The sequence below is a fragment of the Catharus ustulatus genome, chromosome 4 (genome assembly GCF_009819885.2).
Source record: "Catharus ustulatus isolate bCatUst1 chromosome 4, bCatUst1.pri.v2, whole genome shotgun sequence".
NCBI classification, from domain to species: domain Eukaryota; kingdom Metazoa; phylum Chordata; class Aves; order Passeriformes; family Turdidae; genus Catharus; species Catharus ustulatus.
The window spans coordinates 56,117,483-56,135,522 of NC_046224.1; the positions used below are offsets into that span (position 1 = coordinate 56,117,483).

Consider the following 18,040-nt stretch of genomic DNA (forward strand, 5'->3'; position numbering starts at 1 on the left):
GAGCATCTGAATACCTCATAATTTCATATAGGGTCAAATCTATCCTATGCAACTTTTCAGAGGTGCTGGTCTTAAAACTGTCCAAATCTATCAGGACTAGCATTGATGTGCATTAGAACTAAAGTTATTAGACACAGGTGGGCTAACACAATGGCTGCCATTCTGCCTCTTTCACTCCGAAATGTTTCCCTCCTGACATGATGGACTGTTGACATAATTTTCCAGGCTCCTGAAAGCTGGAGCAATCATTTGTGCCTAAAACTGAAATTAATCAAAGCTGGAAAGTCTTTTAGGCAATTATTCTGGTTTCCTTTGTGCATCCACATTGACTAACATTGAACCTTCCTCCAAAAAACAATCCTTTAATGTTGACGGCATATTTAAGTCTAGTCTTCCTCATATATGCAACAACAGGTAATGCAACCCACTGCTACTCCTTTCTCAAGGATGTTCTGCTTTTGCTGTTTGGAAGAAGCATTCAGCTGGAAATGAGAATCTTTTTCCTATCTGAGATATATGAAGTTTTAAAAGCTGTAATCCCGCAGCAGAAAGCAATCACCTCCCATTCTGCTTTTGCTCAAAAGCTATTTCAGTACATACACGGTATGAAGGTCTCTGCCCTTGGACAAGGTCCTGTTGACTAAACAACACTACCAGCTTATGCCTGCTTGTAACATCTTATTTTCTTGTCTCATTAGACTGAATGAGTAGGACTAGATATCGGTAATACTTTCTTTTGACCAGCTCTGTCTTTGCAACAATCTTTGTTGGTTATCTTTTTTCTGCACATTTTTAACAGTCCCATCATTTAAAAGGCTCTGTTCCCTTAATTTCTGTATTACTATTAATGTCCCAAACCAAATATGCAAAGTTTCTCTCTCTTGGATAGTAGGTTCAGAAATGTTTTTAAGTGTGCACCATTACCTTATTTATTCCTCCCTAGCACCAATATCCTCTATTCTTCTTACAAGGCCAAATTTTAGAGAAATGTTTAACACTGATTTACTGGGGACTGTGATGCTTTTAGTCATCTCATCTCATAGGTACCCGCAAGTGTGACGTATCATCTAAACTCACTTGATATAACTCCAGCAGCAGAAAGCCACTCATGGTCAGGCTAGGTGGTTTTGTCCTGAATATCTCTGGCTCTCTTTCAGTGATATTGACTGCAAGTCCAATGGAGCACTTACAAATCAGCCCATTCCTGCTTCTTAAAAGTCCTCATGAGTATCTATGCAAGAATTGCAAATCCTTTGTTGCCTTTCTGCCAGCACTGACTGATGCTGGCTCTGTGTTCATCTAAGTATCTACCAGAAATTCAAATTTCCTTTAGGACAATTTTTGCAGTAGCATCATAAGAATGTTCAAGTTGACAAAAGAAAATCCCCCATCTTCCCAGCCATTTGTTGAAAGTATGGTACTGTATGGAGCCTAATGAGCCTCCCTGGGAGTGCATCCTTCAAAGACAATTGGCTCATATTTGAGTTAATTGCATTGTGACAATCTGATCACAGTCCACTGGGCTTTTCTAGCTTACAATTGGAGTAGAAGAGTCTTGTAAGTGTCTAATCCTACCACTGCAAGTGTAAGTCCATATCCCCAGTGCTGGTTGTCATATATGATCCTCCTCTTGGTCTCTTATAGTGGTAACTCAGGTACTTAAATATTAGCACACATTTGTGAGCAAGAACCGAAGGTGATCAGAGTTTTCTAGGACATTTTCTTTCTTCGAAAACAAATTTGTTTCCAGCACCCCATTTGCTAGTCATCTTATTTTCTTACTTCCTCATTTGGCTGCGTATTTTTGCACTTGTGTCTCAGAACCGATGCATTCTTCATTTACAAACTATTTCTAGGAAATAATGAGGTGTTTTTCTAGTTATTTTTCTGCTCACTATCTTCTTTCAATTCCTTTCTGAAATCTCCAGGTTTGGTTTTTAATCCATTCAAAACTTTTTGTGTTTGCTAGGGAGACCTGTAAGCTACTTATCTCCATCTTTTTGTACAATGGGAAAGCTAATGTGCATTTTGGAAATGGAACTGTGCTCTTGACACTAGAAGAGTTTTTTGCTGTGTGTGATTAGCTAAAGTCCAACCAGATGGTTGTTACAAATTAAAAAAACAATGATAAAATCAAGGAACAGTGATAAAATCCTCCTTCTAAGTACAGCACAGTGTGAACAATAAACCTGTTTCTCCTAAAAACAGGAGAAATCAATCAGGGTGAGATAGAGAACATTCTGTGGTTCTTCCATCCAGCCTGCACCCCTTCCCATGCTGCTTTCACCCGTAGATGGTGGATACGATGGTTTAAAAATCTAGAAACAAAGCAACACACTTTTGATAAAATATTAATAAAGGAAGTAATATAAAAGCTGGTCTTTAATTGGAGGCCTCCAGAGGAAAGTGAGGAAAAATGCCCACATCACATAGGATGAATACAGTTTTCTAAGTTTAGCAAATTAGCATATTGCCAAGAATTCCCAGTCGGAAGCACAGGTAATTCTCCCATGTGTTTAAACCTCTTCTGGAGCCCCGTTGTTTTAGTTGTTTATAAGAAACTGTTCTGGGAGAGTAGTTCGTCCTTGGTTCCAGAAGAAGCAAGATTAGGATAGGGTATTTGGAATTTACTTTGTCTTGCTCTCTATCAGGGTAGGAAAAATGCTGGAGTTAGCTAGGAACTATGTAACTATACAATAATAGTCTTCAGAGCTACAAATATATGGAAAATATATAAAAGCAAAAAATTCTTTTGGCATCAGATGGACAGTGATTATTTTTGTTCATATTTTGTCAGTTTTTGTCTTCCCAAAATACTTGAGCATTTTTTCCTTCTCTGTTGCTACTGCTACAGCAGAGGCACTTGTGGAGTATGCTGGAAATTTGGTCAGACATCAACACTTCTAAAATTGTATTTAAAAAACCCGTTATATTAGTTTTCACATTTGTTTCACAGTAAGTAATACTGGCATAATTGAGAGGCCATAAAACATCAGGGCAAGTCCTTCTGCAGAGAAATTGAGTGGCCACAGCAGAGTGCACCTAAGGCAATACTGCTGTAGAGACCATAATAGCTTTGCAGCATACCCTCTACTCCACCCCCCGTCCTGTTGTTTCTCCCCAGGACCGGCACCAGGAGCTGGGGAGTCCCTTTTGGCTCTGAGACTTCTTTGGCATGGAGATATATAACTCTGAGGAAAATGCTCTCAGTTTTTCCAGACCCCATTTTATGGCAAGGGAGCTTAATAATGTCTTACAAGCATGTGAAATAGCAGATAATACAACTAGTGAGTAACCTAAACCATACTATTACCATATGGGATTAAACTTTGGGAACATCGTCCATGTTTAGAGCTCTGCTAATTAAAGGCTGTGAGATGTTCTCGTTCCTCCTAAAAACTTACATATTTAGTAGAAAACATTCTTCTCAAAGGAGTCTAGACAGTTTATTTCCCATTTAAATTTCACATGAAACACTTGATTTCAATCACTCAGTGAATATGCCTTGGGCAACTGAATCACAGCTGACAGTGAATTAATGACTGTGATGTTGTGATTAGCAGAGAATATAGGCAACTGAGAACCTGCCCAAACACTTAACTGTTGTCACAATATTTATGCCAGACATTATTAGGGATAAATAACAGCCACAAAGAGAACTTGATTCCACTAGGTAGACTCTTTAAAATTGTCACTGATATTCTTATTAAATGGTGAAAATTATTTCCATTTTACCATTAAAAAAAAAATCTTTCTAGATGCTTACATTACTAATTAATTTAAATATTATTAGAAAAAATGTTTCTATTTCATTTCAGGAGCAAGTATCATGAACAAACACACTTGACAGAGAAATTTAATATTATATTACATGCGGGAGTAGAATAGAACTTAAGGTCTGAGATTCTTATTCTGTGAGATACCACACCAAAATCCAACTGGGAAGAAAGAATCATTTCACTTATCCCTAGCAATGATTTTTTAAGGAGTTCAAATAAAAGTTTGCTTGTTCTGATGAGGTTCACTAAGTAGATGTTATTTGATTTTTCAGATTCCCCTGTCTGCTAGAAGAGCAATGGGCTGAACTTGCAGTTGACTGCCTTAGATGCTAAAGACACAATAAAAGTGAACTCACTGCATATTTGCCAAAGCTTTGGCCTTTCATTTAACTTCCAAATGCCATCCAGTTATATGAAACCTTTAAAAAGCTTTCTTAAGGTAGAACAAACAGGAGGATAGGATGTTTTTAATCTTGTATTAAAGATTTTTAATTATTTATAATCATTCTTATTTAAAATACAGTAACTTGAACTTATGAAAAGACTCAGCACTGTTTAATAATAAAAAGAACCATCTGCCTCTAATGCCTGCCCCTATAAATATTTTGTTACCAGATGACAGTGGAAAACATGAAAAGCTAATGAGTGACTGACAAGTAGACTATTTAGATATTGAAATGAAAATCTAATGAAGAGCAACATCACTAATCACATGTTATCATTTTGGGAAGCTTCACATAATGATTTTCCAGTGACTCAGAAACACATCCACCACTGTCACCAGACAGTGCAATACATTATCAGCAAAGGGAGATTTGTGGTACAGAACACAGTCTCTTATAATTGTAATACTTACAGTGTCAAATATCAAAGAGCAAGAAATAAAATCTATATTCATTTTTCAATTTGAAGTGTGATCTTACTAACACTCAAGCACATACCCAAATATCTAGAAGACTGATTTCTAAGGCATGAAATACAAGGACAATTGATTCACAAAATTAGAGGCAGGAGGGCAAAAGCAATTAAGCTTTCACTAATAATTTGCAATTGTGAAAAAGTCTGTTTTAGAGCATTAAATACACTAAGAGAAGCATTTGAGTTGCAGTCTCCACTGCACAAAGACAGAACATGCATAACAAGCCTCCTAGATTTGTATGTAGTCATCCACTGCAGAATTCTGCTTTCAAATTTCCCATCTTTAACCTAACCCCATTCAATCCTGTGACATCACATAAGTATAACACAAAACTGTCTTTTGTGATGATTTTTAAGAAGTATTCCCAGGCTTCTTTTTCTCAGAGGAGCCTGCTATCAGCTGTGTAAATGCCATATCTGTAATAACAGAAAGAGAGGGTGAAGTGTGCCCATGATCTTACCTCATACTCAAAGTCCTCTGTTCTATCTGCATCAGCAGGCAGGCTGGAAAGATACTCATTACCTTCATAAAATTCATGCTCCACTGGGTGAAGAGAATGGCAGCTATATGGAACAAAGCAGTAAAATAACAGCAGATGAGACATTATGGGGTTTTTAAATTGAAGGGTGATAAGCCCACCTCACCCTGTCACCTCCCTCGCCCCGCTGCCAACCCAGCCTCACTTCATAGTTTTCTTATCTCAGGAGTGCTACTCTGAATGGTCTGACAGCCTGAAAGGAACAGTACCAAAAAGCAGCACAGGATGTTTTCTTTGCAAAAGTTCATGTTTTGGCTGAGTTCATTTTGCTGGGTTCATCTATTACGCAGATTTACACATGGTGATTTCTTAAAAGGGTCTGGTTTGGGCCAAACTGCTTCACTGTGACATATTTGGATTCCTTTCACTCATAAAGATACATAACTCCAGATTCAGATGCTGTGTCATGGCTGAGGGCAGCTCATTAATTATCTGGTCATAGTCTTGAACAATCTATAGGCCATATCAGACTCACAAACTGTTCAAGAATTTGCATAAAATAACTTGCATTATCCTCTTGTGTTTAAGTGGTAACAACATGGTGAAGTGCTCTTGAGCAACTGCACAGTTACAAATGTCAGTAAACTGTACTGTTAAATGGGTTTGGAACACAAAGAATGAAGTCTTTACAACATCTTTAGACCCAAGGCTGGATCCCAAGCATAACAGCATTCAGTGTGGATCTATCTTAGCAGAGGCTGAAAACTCTTCCCCCATGCTGAGGGCACAGGAACTTCAATCACAGTAGCCCACAGTTTAGAAATACCCAGTAAAAACTCAGAAATATATGTATCCTGTTCCTTGCTGGGCAGCAGTCAGCAGTAAGCCAAACCCATCTGACCTAGAACTTCTAAAAATGTACCTCCATCAAAGTCAAAAGTGCATTAGCATCAGTTCTGCAGAGAAAAACAACATGCCAGCAGATCAGCACAAAAGCTCTAGGGCTGCTACAGTTTTGCAGGCTACAGAGGGTCTGTAGGGTCATCTGGGGTCACTCACTCCATGATGTTATTTATGAGGTGGAGTTAAAAGAGGAAGAACCCCACACCCTAGGGTGCTTACGTATAAGCACCACCTGCTGGTGTTTCCATCCAATTCAATTCCAAAGAGAGACAATTTAATTCATATATTTTGCCATATGACAGATGAAATGGTACTTTTTGATCTCAATATTTTTGGAATTGTTTTGTTTTTGATAAGGGGACCTTTATATTAAATCACTTGTTTCCTTGATTTTTTTGGTAAAGAATTTGGAAGAACTGAAAACAAGAGAAGTTCATTTTAGGTCTCAATAAGCCATTTTGGTACTTTGGATCACAGAAGTGTTTTCCTTCTTGACTAGGGCTTAACTTTGGATGAACAGACACATATTCCTTCCTGTAGGCCTAATCTACAAGCAGAGTTTAGGAAAGCTTCACTGTAGCCTGAATGGGATAGTGGTTATCAACAACATTTATTATTTATTTGAAATGTTCCTGAGACTTTTTCAGGAGAAGTCTAGAAGACCAGCACTGCAATGCCTCAATCCCACAGGTAATCAGCAGAAAAAGATAAACCATACCTATCTGAAAGTAGAAAAGGGCAGATATCAGGAACTGGCGGTGTGGACGGCCTTAGCTTGGCCAGAGCCATAATATGCTCAAAAGTGATGTCAGTCTGAGTGCTGGCATCCATAAGCCGAGCATCCTGAGAGCTGCTGTGAGCTTTGGTGGCTGGGGCTCGTCGTAAAACCTGCACTACAATGGGCTCCTTGGCATTGCGGAAAGCTTCCACCGCTTCTTCGTGAGTGGCCTTGGAGAGGTCCTTCCCATTGACCTGGGGAAAAGCAGGAAAATACAGCAAGGGTGAGAGAAAAGGTAGCATAAAAACATGGGTGTAAAATATAGGGGGATGAATTATTTGTGCAGTACATCAAGCCACTTGATGACATTGATGAGTATATTTTGGTATCCATACAAGAGGGAATACGCAGCTGGGAGGAGAAATAAGTTCTTTAATCTTTGCCAGAAATTACAAAGGCTTTGAACTCTTCCATAACTATCCCACCTAATGGAATCCAAACACAGCAAAGAAACTACAACCTTTAAAAAGTAATTTTTTTTTATCCTCTTTTATTAACTTTGTAAAATACAGCTAAAATAGGAGGGGTTCCTTTAATTTTGAATTTCAGCATTTTCTATGGCATGCAACTGTTTTAAAGGATTTCTGGCATGGCACTGTTATTAATGCAGATGTCAATAAACATGTCTCTGATGTCCAAAAAGAAACAAGGCCAATTTTCAATGTTTTGTCACTTTTCTGCTATGGCTGTTATTCAACCATTAAGACCAAAGATAGAAGATTTGACTAGCCCAGTCAGCTGCTGCTCTTTCAAGGAAAGAGAACTAACTCTATAAATAATTTGCTATGAACAGAAAAGTAATCAACCAGAGAAAATTACATTACAAATGCATCATAGCTTGGCAGAACGAAAAGACTGTGCCAAGGTTTCTCTCTGCTACAGGCAATGCAGCAAAGTCCTCCTGGTCTAGATGAGACCTTAGTGTGTGACAAAATGTAACCGCAAGGTTTGATTATGCTAAATTTATACAAATTCAGGTGTTTGGGGCAAGATTTGCAAGCATCAGCTCAATACAAATGTGAAGGCTAATTGGTCAATGGCAGTCAGAAAATACTATTTTGCTGTTTCCAGAGCAGTGGGACCACTGTCGACTGCAACACAGGACCTAACTGTTGTGAGCTGCTGTAGAAATTAGATGATCTTGTGCTGGGGTAGGTTTTCTAGAAATGTGACTATCTGAAGGTACCAAAACCTGATTAAAATTTATATTCCTGATAAAACTTCTACACTGCTGGCAAACCAGAAATAGGATTCTGCTGCAAGGTCATTTTATCTTCTCAAATGTTCTTCTTTGTATAGACGATGAGTAATAAAATTTCATAAAACTTAATGAACTAAGTCTAAACCCTCCCCAGAAATGGGACAGACTCCATCAATTACTTTTCCCCAATGTTTGCAAATAGTGGTTGAAAGGAAAATTTCTTTACCACATCACTCCTTCATTCAAGAAATTCTTGGAAATTTCTTGTCAAAAAGGACAAAGGCAAAAAAGAACACTGTCAGCAAACTCAAAAGGGCCTCAGTAACTCAGCAGCCTACGGTAACATTTTGAAGCAACCATTGTCCTGTCATATTTATGTGCATGGCTAGGATACTGCTGACCATTAATTTCATGTATTCATCAACTCAATACATTTCCAGAGTATGTGCACAAGTACATCTTTCTTCTGACTTCCAATGAATCAGCACTTTCATATGCATGTCACTCACAAGGACCTGTGAAATAACTGCATGGTGATGTAGTCATCGACATAAAGATCAGCTGATCTTTCTAGCTAGCCTTGATGCTGTATGCAGTGATGAGAAGCCTGAAAATTTTGAACACATTTCTATACATATAAAAGCTCAAAACTCTTTATGTCGAATGCCTGGGACACCCAGAAGTACCACACCACTGCAGCCTAGACTGTGACCAGGTAATTCAAAAGGCAGTTAGGTTGCTCACCTAAGCTCAGTGCGTATTTGTGGTCTGTCTGATAACTGAAGCCAAAAATATTAAGATTTAATATTGTAATTTTATCATTTAAACTATCATCCATAAAATTATAACCTAAATATAATGTAATTTACATGGAAAAATATCAGTTGTATCTAAGAGGAAGAGCCTGGGCAGTCAAAGAACAAATTAAGTTATAAGAAAACCAAAGAAATTTCCCCAAGGAGAGTGGTTCTGCAAACCCTCTCTGATAACACAAGTCACACTGCTAGGTTGTTCAGACTCAACCCCATCTAATGGAGGCAATTAGAGATAAAGCTTCAAGCCTGGGTCTTCCAGCCACTCTTCAATTCCAGTCTCTGCTTCATTCTTGTTTCTAACTCAGATCCTATCAAGGACACAATTTTTCAGTTTCTGTGAAGTGTCCTATAGGCTGTCTGAGGGACTCTCATTCCTAAGGCCCTAAGAATAGAAAAATTACTTTCCTGACTCATCAGTCTTTTTTGATGCTTTTTAAGCTTCAGATAACTATATGGTGTTTCTCCTAAAAGTCAATGCTTTGGAATAAATACCACATAGCAATGTATCAATTTTTTTCCCTCTATTCAAGTATAAAACACACAATTCTTCTGTATCCCAGCTAAACCACGTGGATTTTGGCACAAGATAACATTTTATCACAAATCCACATCAACAAATCGAAAAGACGTTTGGATAGCATACAAAACCCTCTTTTTTGAAAGCCAGAAGCTCTGTCTATTCACATCAGTCAGTACTTATCACTTACTCTGAGGAAATAGACATAAATTCACAATAATACCATTTACATGCAAATTTTATTTCTAAAGAATAATAACATTTTAAAGTCACATGAAAGTGAAAAATCAAAAAAGATACACTTATTCATTTATCCTGGGAACCTATGGCTGACCTCTATTTTCATTTAAATGCGTATTTAATTTGATGACTTTAAACATGTTCTCTCCTTTATCTAGTTTCTTATGAAATACAAGCACATTGGACCCAATACTTGTTTAAATTGTCACTTGAAGTTGATCAACACACTTTGTCGATCTCCGTAAAGGTCACCTAATTTACAAATGCCTCCTTTCTCAGAAGAAAATCTATAGCTGAATTACTCTATGCTGGCAGCTGTCCTGCCCACTTGGGGCTGAGAAGAGAGAATTTTTTAAAAAACCTAAAGCCACTACTAGAGATGGGGTTGGAAGCACTCTTCATGCAGCTTCTTTAAGGATTTTCCTTTTCTGCATTATACCCCCAACTTAACACGCACATATAGTTACCCTGGGAGTCAAAGACAGCTGAGCACTTATTTACAGCAAGCCATTTACAGGTTCTTAGTGGATGATTAAATAAATTCCTTGCCTCTGAAAGGTTACTTTCAGTGGAATCCAGGGTACTATTTTAAGTGGATAGAGAAATCAGTCACTTTTAACAGGCAACACAAAGACAAGGGAATACATTTGTTGTAGCAGATGGGCTAATTAATCCACAAGCAAGTTGTGAATGTTAAGTAAAGAATATATCTTTTCTCATGTAAACCATCCTCCTGCCCTCTTTGATTAAGCTTTTGTTTAATGAAAGCTCTCTCCCCCTGTCCCCGGCTATTGGACACGATGCAAAGTCTGGGCCACTTGTCAACATCTCCCCCAGAGTGACGAGTGGCCACTACCTGGATCTTTGCCATCCCGTTTGGATTCTTGCTCTAAACCCAGCCACATGCAAAACTTCATCAGCATCAGAAAATAAACAAGGAAATGGGCTTTGTCTTTCATGCAAACATCAACTGACATTGGCTAACTGCCACTTCTAATGCCAGCACCAGTGTACACAGGCTTATTCCCACACACAGAGAGGTGGGCAGCAGAGAAGTAAGAACAGGACTAAATGACAAAACAGTGACTATAAAATACGTAGACAAATGGTTGTTAAGTTATCTTCATATTATGAGTGCTAAAGAAAAGGTGAAGAAAAATCAGTCCTTCAATGAAGATTGCTTCCAGGATTTAAGTGCCTGTGACTGAAAATTTAAACTACCTTGTCTCTCTTCTAACACTTTTCTGCTCTTGATCATTTAGTGCTGGGCAGAATTTTTGAAACCAATGAGCCAGAAGTGTTGATGTTTCCTGTGGTCTTTACTTTTTCCATATTAAAAGAAAAAGGGAAATAGCAGAAAAAAGGAACAAAAGGGAAAATGTATGTATATTCATGTGAATGCAATCATCATAAAAGGTGTTGCATTAGCAGCTCATGAGATAGCCTCCTATCCTCAGTAAATATCTGGCATATGCAAGTTTAAATTTAAGATCAGCTCTGCTGAAGTAAAATCCTTTGAGACGCTTCATTTATTCAGTAAAGGCAATGGGAAGAATAACTGAAGTGTTCTGCAAGAGCAGAGATGTCTAGACACACAACGTTCCTAGCTAAATGACAGAGATGCTGTCTGACATGATGATGGAGTTCACACAAGGCTCACTGTCCTAGGAGATTTCAACACCCATGCAGAAGATGCCCCTGACCTGACAGGTGCTAAATCTGCTCTCATCACAGCAGTCTCTTCACCTTCCATCTCCCACCCTAAATACATCCAGACTACCATTGCCTGGCTGCATCCTTGGACAGCAGACTAGCACAAAAATCAAATACTGTCCTTAAGTTTCACCAGAACTTCTTAGGACAGGAACTTAAGCTCTTCCTAACTGCAGGTAACAGGGGGAAAAAAAGAACAAAAACACATCAGCTTCCTTCCAGACTTACAGCTTTTGGCATACAGAAACTCAAGAAAACTTCCACTGTTGAAGGCCAACAGTTGTCCCTGGGCAGGACAGGTTGTCACTGCACATGTGAGCTCCCAGTGACACACATGCTGGAGAGTCCTCTGCTAACACACACATGATAGTTCATCTACGGAAACGCCATTTGACACACTGACATTTAGGTTACAGTTTAGTACTAAGCTGCATTTCTTCAGCAAGGTAATCTGAAAGATAGCAAATTCAGCCATTATCCAATACCACTATCTAGGTCAGGGTTCAGGCAAGTTCAGTAAAGGGACAACTTTTATTATGCTGGTTAATGACATTTCCTCTTCCTTGGCCAGATGAGTTAAGTGACTCTTGTTCCAGTTTGATCCTTTGCTGCCCTGACTGTGAAATCTTGTCATCCTTCCCAAAAGCTACACAAGCTGCTGAACAGGCAGGCTCTGGCTGCTTCCCTCAAGCTGAACCACAGGCTTGTAATAAGAATTACACCTCTATTACCTGCAGAGCTGAGGTTTGTGCTGTTTGATAGCTGGTTTGTGTAGTTGGTTCAACAATACTGGATTGGCCCAGGCAACACCCAGTACTCCAGCCTTCTGTGCATCTCCATGTGTAACCAGCACACAACTTCTATTTCCCAATAATTAGCAGAAATCTACTATGGCTGAAAAGCCTATGCATAAGCCTTTATCTGAGCAAGACAAAATAAATGCTACAAAAACTAGGAACACATAAAGATATACCTATTTCCACTCTGTAAAATTTCTTCTCAGAGGGAGACAACCTAGTGACTTCTTGGCAATTTTGATAATTTAAACAGCAGTTGTCAGAAAAAAAAGCACCCTCCTTTCAACTGATCTAAAGATGATGCTTCATTTTGTCAGAGTTGTTCACTGAGATAAGTGCATCTGTGGCAGGTCTGACAGCTGGAACTTCTCTCTACGAAGAACATGATATATTTTGGAAAGACCCCAGCGAAGAGCTGGACACCACTGACTGGAAGTATTACCTAACAAGCTGTCCTAGGCAATTCAGAAGACTTTTAAACTGGAATGGAAAAAATGTCCCAGGCTGATGTACTGAGAATGGACAAATAGTTCTCATCACATCTGCAGTAAATACAGCAAACTAGTGAGTAAGGTAACTAATATCTTGTGCTTGTGAAACTTTGGTTCTACAACAAATAGAAACTCAGTATCTTTTTTCTTTTTGATTTTGCCTTTTCTACCCAGTCACCTCTAAATAAAACAAAACCACTGCTAGAAGCATCTCGCAAAATTCTGTGTGCAGAATCATTCTCCATATTTTGAAAAAAATATTCAAGTCTCTTGTAAGGAAAGCAATCACTGAAGATCTCCTCAACTCTGAGAAGGAGGTTAGGGTTTTAAATTCCAAATGCATTGACTGCCTAACCTCATTTATGGTGCTGAGTATAGGAAATGGACTGTGTTTTAGATGCGTGCCTATAGCCTGCTTCTAGCTGGTTGGGTGAGGTACGGTGATCATTCACTTCAAATGCCTGCAAGCATTTCAATCTCCTTAACACTGTAAGGGACATTTCCATCCCTAAATACTCTCTGTGGTTCTGGGTCCTCACCTTTTGACATCTCTTAAAAACCATTTGGATGCTACAATTTACATCTCCAGGATAATGATCAGTGCTGCAACAAGTTTTATATCATCACTCAGCAGTTTTAATTTGTAGTCAAAATGCAAATGTAATTTCTGTACTTCATAACATGAGGCTTGGCAGTTAGTGTTACTGGAGAATATTTCTTCCAAATCATCACTGTGTTTTAGAGCAATGCACATCTCACAAAGATCCTTTAATGTTGGTGTCCAACAATATCAGGACAGCTCAGAAAGTTCAGCTCAAAAAGCACAGTAAGAGCTCAGAAAAGGTTCACTTAAGTTTTGAAAGAGAGAACATACTATTATCTGCAATTCTCTTGGTTTGTGTTATCCGCATTTGTCTTGTGAGTGAAATGAAATCACCAAAATAAATTCAAGAATTACTGCATTAGTTTCAGAGCAAGCTGCCTGGAGACAACTGCTGGTAGATATGTATTTGTGATCAGTTGCTATTTTTTTCCAACTCCCTCAATCTGTCCAGTAGACCTGTGACTAGTTGCAATCACCATCTTTCTTGCATGCTCTTCCAGCTTCATTCCCAACCCCATTCCTCCTTCCTTTGCTTTGCTGCCTCTGCTCCCTCTCCCAGGCTGTCGGCTCTTCTCACTCTGCCTTTTTTCTTTCAGGCCCTTCTTTACTCCCTAGGACTCTCATACCTGCTGATTCCAGAACCTTCCATCTTTCCTGTCCTGAACTCCTCTCTACAAAGACCTCCCACTGTCCTCTCACTGAACCTGTCCCCTCCCGCTGGCAGAAGTGCTGGCACTTGTCATCCTCTCAGGGTGACAGCTGGAGAGATGAACACTCACGAGGTCTGCCTTTACCAGCGCCTCCTGGTACCAACACGAATGCTCAGCTAACCCAGATGGTAATGTTGCAAGGCTGGGGTATATTTACTATGCAAATTGCTTTTAATATTGACAAACAGTTTTTTTGATGATATTAAGATTCTGCCTGAGGGCAATAAAGACTAAACTAGCTGCAGCATGCATAAAATACGTTGTGTTACTTCTTGATATAATTAGAACATAATTTATTATATTAATCATTGCAAACTTTTTCTGTTTGGGATAGGGGATTAAATAAATCTCTCAAGAGATCTATCACATACAGTAATCCTTTGATGATGGGGAAAAATACAATCAAAGACCAGTGTGTGTGCTCAGAACAAACACTTTTTATCTCTAAGCCTTTGCACTGAATGCTATAGTCTCCTGTGAACTTCATGGTGTCTCTGCTCCACCACAAGCTCACTCTCCAATTTCTCTTACAGGGTATGTACTTTTCTCAGAGGCTCTTCAAAACGTAATTGCCATTAAAGTTTTAGGAGATCAAATTAATTACATTCTTTAATCATCTGCTGTTCCCAAAGAGTAATGGAAGAGGCTGAATGGCAGATTTTAGGACTCTAAATAATGTATAGTCACTTTTTTCCTTTTAGGGAATCGTACTCTACATTTCACTAACAGAAAAGTTTCTCTTTCACTTCTTAAAAAAAGAACAAAACACCCTTCCATAAACTCAGTCAGGGCTGGCATCACCACATGAATGTTACACTTATCACTGTCATAACAATTCATCCACATACAGACGACTCAAACACCTGGTCCCCTCCAAACCGAGTAGTTTAAAAAGATAGATGGCTGCCTTCTGGCTAATTGTGGGAGTTCTTTCATTACTATAAAAAGACTTATTATACCTCAAGTGACTTTATAAGCAGTGAATAATGAGACTTAAAGTCTTTGGAAAAGAGTCCACTGATCAAATGCTGGGATAACTTATGGGCACAGTGACCTTTTCCTCAGTAAGATACTTCAAACTGCTGCTGCTGCTGGCCCATTATTAAAATTCCCCATTTAATGCATGCAGTTAAGCCCTAGGCAGACTTTATTTTTTTTTTTTTTAATTTTTAAATTCAATTTAAGGTAGCACAGCAAGACCTATATCTCTCCCAGTGTGGAGGACTAACTCCTGACTGCTCCAGCTGTGCAGGAGCAGGACAGATGGCTGTGGAAGTGCAGGCAGCTGGCTGGGTCTCACCAGCCTGCTTCTGACAGCACTGCTGGCACCAGGAGCCTGCATCCCCTGTGCCACAGTGCTCCTCACCTCAGCCAGGGAGCTCCTTTCTGCCAGCATGTCCCCCAGCAAGCACCAATACACTGTGCTGGCTCCTAGGATGCTGCAGAGAAGAGCAGCCACAGCCCATCCTCTCCAGCTCATCTGTAAGCTCAGCTTGGCCTGGCCAGGAAGGAGCTCTGTGTGCCAGCACTGCACACTGCAAAACTGCAGAGACATTAAACACAACAGCAGAGCACAGGTCTCGACTCTGGCTGATACCCTGGTCAGGACAATCCAGTGCCCTGCTGGGGGGCCACACACATGAAATGATAAGTTTAGGGTGATCCCTAAATGCACTTGCACCTGCTTTCGTAATGAATGCACAACAGACTGGCTCTGCTTTAATAGTAATTTCTTACTGTGCATTTGTTTTAATTTTATATTGAAGAAGTAGAAAAGGTTTGCTTCTTTGGAAGCAAAACTTGGAGAGTCTCTTTCATTATTTTTCCATTCTTCTCTCATGCTGCCTTGAAACTAATTTGACACTGTTGTTCTCCATTGATTTTCATGGCTTTACTCCAGAATAAGCATATTGGCATTATTTTTTTTTTTTTTGTATAATAGTACTTTCAAAAATTCATTCCAGTGTTTTACAGGACTAAATATTTAAAAAACACTTTTGACAGGCTCACATGTATTTAGATTTTCTCAGTCATACAGGCTGACAAAACAACAGATACATTAACTTCATATTGCCTCTGGAACAAGGCAATTTCCTAGATCTCTTTTTCAAAGAAGAAGAAAATGAATTCAGAGGAACAACTCATTTGATAAAACAATGCAAGTAATGGGGCCTTACCTGCTATTGAAAAGTTCATCAGATGCTTTTGTACCAGAAAGTTCCCTGTAGCTTTTAGGAAGGCTTACCAACATTTTTTATTGAACATGGAGAAAGCAGCTGTAAAACTGTAGCTACACACAATGAACACAAAAGAAACCACGGTAGAGGCATAGAAAAGGAATCTGATGAAACATAATTGTGACTGTTTCTTCCCTTTTGTTTCTCTCTCTCCTACTTTGATCCTCTCTTAAAGGCTATTTATTCATGTAGGATTACTTCAGTTTAGGATTACTGAGCAATGGCTTGCTGTGCTGACACAGAAATATTTTAAGTTGCTTCTTTCTAAAGTTTATTTGCTGCATTCCTTCTTAGCAGAAAAAAATATTAAGGATGTGAATATTAGCACCAGCTTAATTCTATCTTATTTAGACAGCACCATCCATGACTGTGTACACATCTTCTGTACTAAGAGCTGCAGCTCCTTTCTGGCTAAAATCAATTACAGCTGCTATTTCTGTCCCTGTGTTTCCAATTCTATTCTTCCTCCTAGAGTCTTTCTCCTTCCTCTCTCCCTATCTCTGCCTTTCTTCATAACTTCCTTCCTGTATTTAATTCCTATTGCCTCTTTGGCTTTCTTCCCATATCTTTCACTTGCTCCTTTGACTCCCTTTATCTTCTTAGATTGGTCTCTGCAGTAGCTCCTGTATGGCTTTAGTATTTAACATCTGCAAAAGGAATCTTTCCCAGAATGAAGTCTACAGGAAGTCCCTTCATACAAGCTTTAGGAGAGAATGAAGTAGCTGACTCATTTCTCCAATGGACTCTCAAAAAATCAGCAAAGGGCAATTTCTGAGTAAGTTCATGCAATGCTCATCAGTTTTCTTTTCCCGGGCAATTCCAGGTGTATTGCAAGGCTGTCAGAGCTGCTCTTCCAGCTCTCCAAGGCATGTCAAGGCTGTTAAGGCTCAAATGGCTTAAAAATACATCAGTGAACTTATTCCTGGTCACAGAATATGTTGCACCACTGCCTTGCAATACCACAAATATCACTGAAATATAAACAGATTTGGAAAAATCTCTTGAGTTAACTCTTCATGGAAAAAAAACAACTGGCATTTGGATACATGTGGGCAGTTCTTGCTGCTTTCAATTGCCATGCACCAACATCAGATGGTGCAGTTTAGTATACAGAGCAGAAAACACCTTTAATTATCAGGAAGAGAGTAATTCTTTCTGCTCAGAGAAACAGAATTTTACTCTAATATGAAATTAAATTAATTGACAGGCTTTTGATTATCTTGAAAGCAGCATGAACAACCTAATTAAAACACTGAAAAGAACATTGCAATCTACTATACTTACATATTTGGAAAAAAATGCCTAGGCAAGGACTGTCTTTTTGGTTGTATAGTATCAAGCACCACAGAGCTACAAAGTAAGCAGGGCCTTCTAGATACTGCTGTAGTAAAAATAATGATTATAGATCTGTGCAGAGAATTTAGACAATGAATTACAAGGGGACATGAATTAAAATAGACATGCTTTAAAATAAAGTTTATGGCCTAGACAATGAAATACTTTAATCATGGCACACTGGGGGATATCAAGACAAGGGCGATGTCATCTTTGTTTTGTCTCAGGAAGAAAGTCCTATTAAAAATGAGGTTTTCTTTTTGCAATTTATATGACATTTCATCACATAAAAAGATAGATACGACTGAAACAAGAAATAAGGCCCCTCATTTTTTACATTATATATCAGAAAAGAAGTGTTATGTGAACATGAATTCCTGATGTCAATATACAGATTATACACAGAGGATTATTTAATAAAGGGGGATGTAAATTCTCTATGTGCTTATAATAAAATTATTAAGAGCAGACTATCTAGAAAGGCTTTTAATAAGTTATAAAAACAGTCCAATGTTTGTAAAAA

At 38.7% G+C, this 18,040-nt stretch overlaps 1 protein-coding gene across 3 annotated transcripts in view; it reads right to left on the minus strand.

Moving 5' to 3' along the window:
- The window catches only part of PDZRN4 (PDZ domain containing ring finger 4), a 232,071-nt gene that overhangs the window by 33,121 nt on the left and 180,910 nt on the right, over positions 1–18,040 (minus strand). For all 3 annotated transcript variants that reach the window (XM_042779231.1, XM_033058933.2, XM_033058934.2), the window contains 2 exons: positions 6,798–7,051; positions 5,159–5,261 (listed from right to left, as the gene is read on the minus strand). In XM_042779231.1, coding sequence (XP_042635165.1) covers positions 5,159–5,261; positions 6,798–7,051 — 357 coding nt within the window. The remainder of the gene's footprint in view (positions 1–5,158; positions 5,262–6,797; positions 7,052–18,040) is intronic.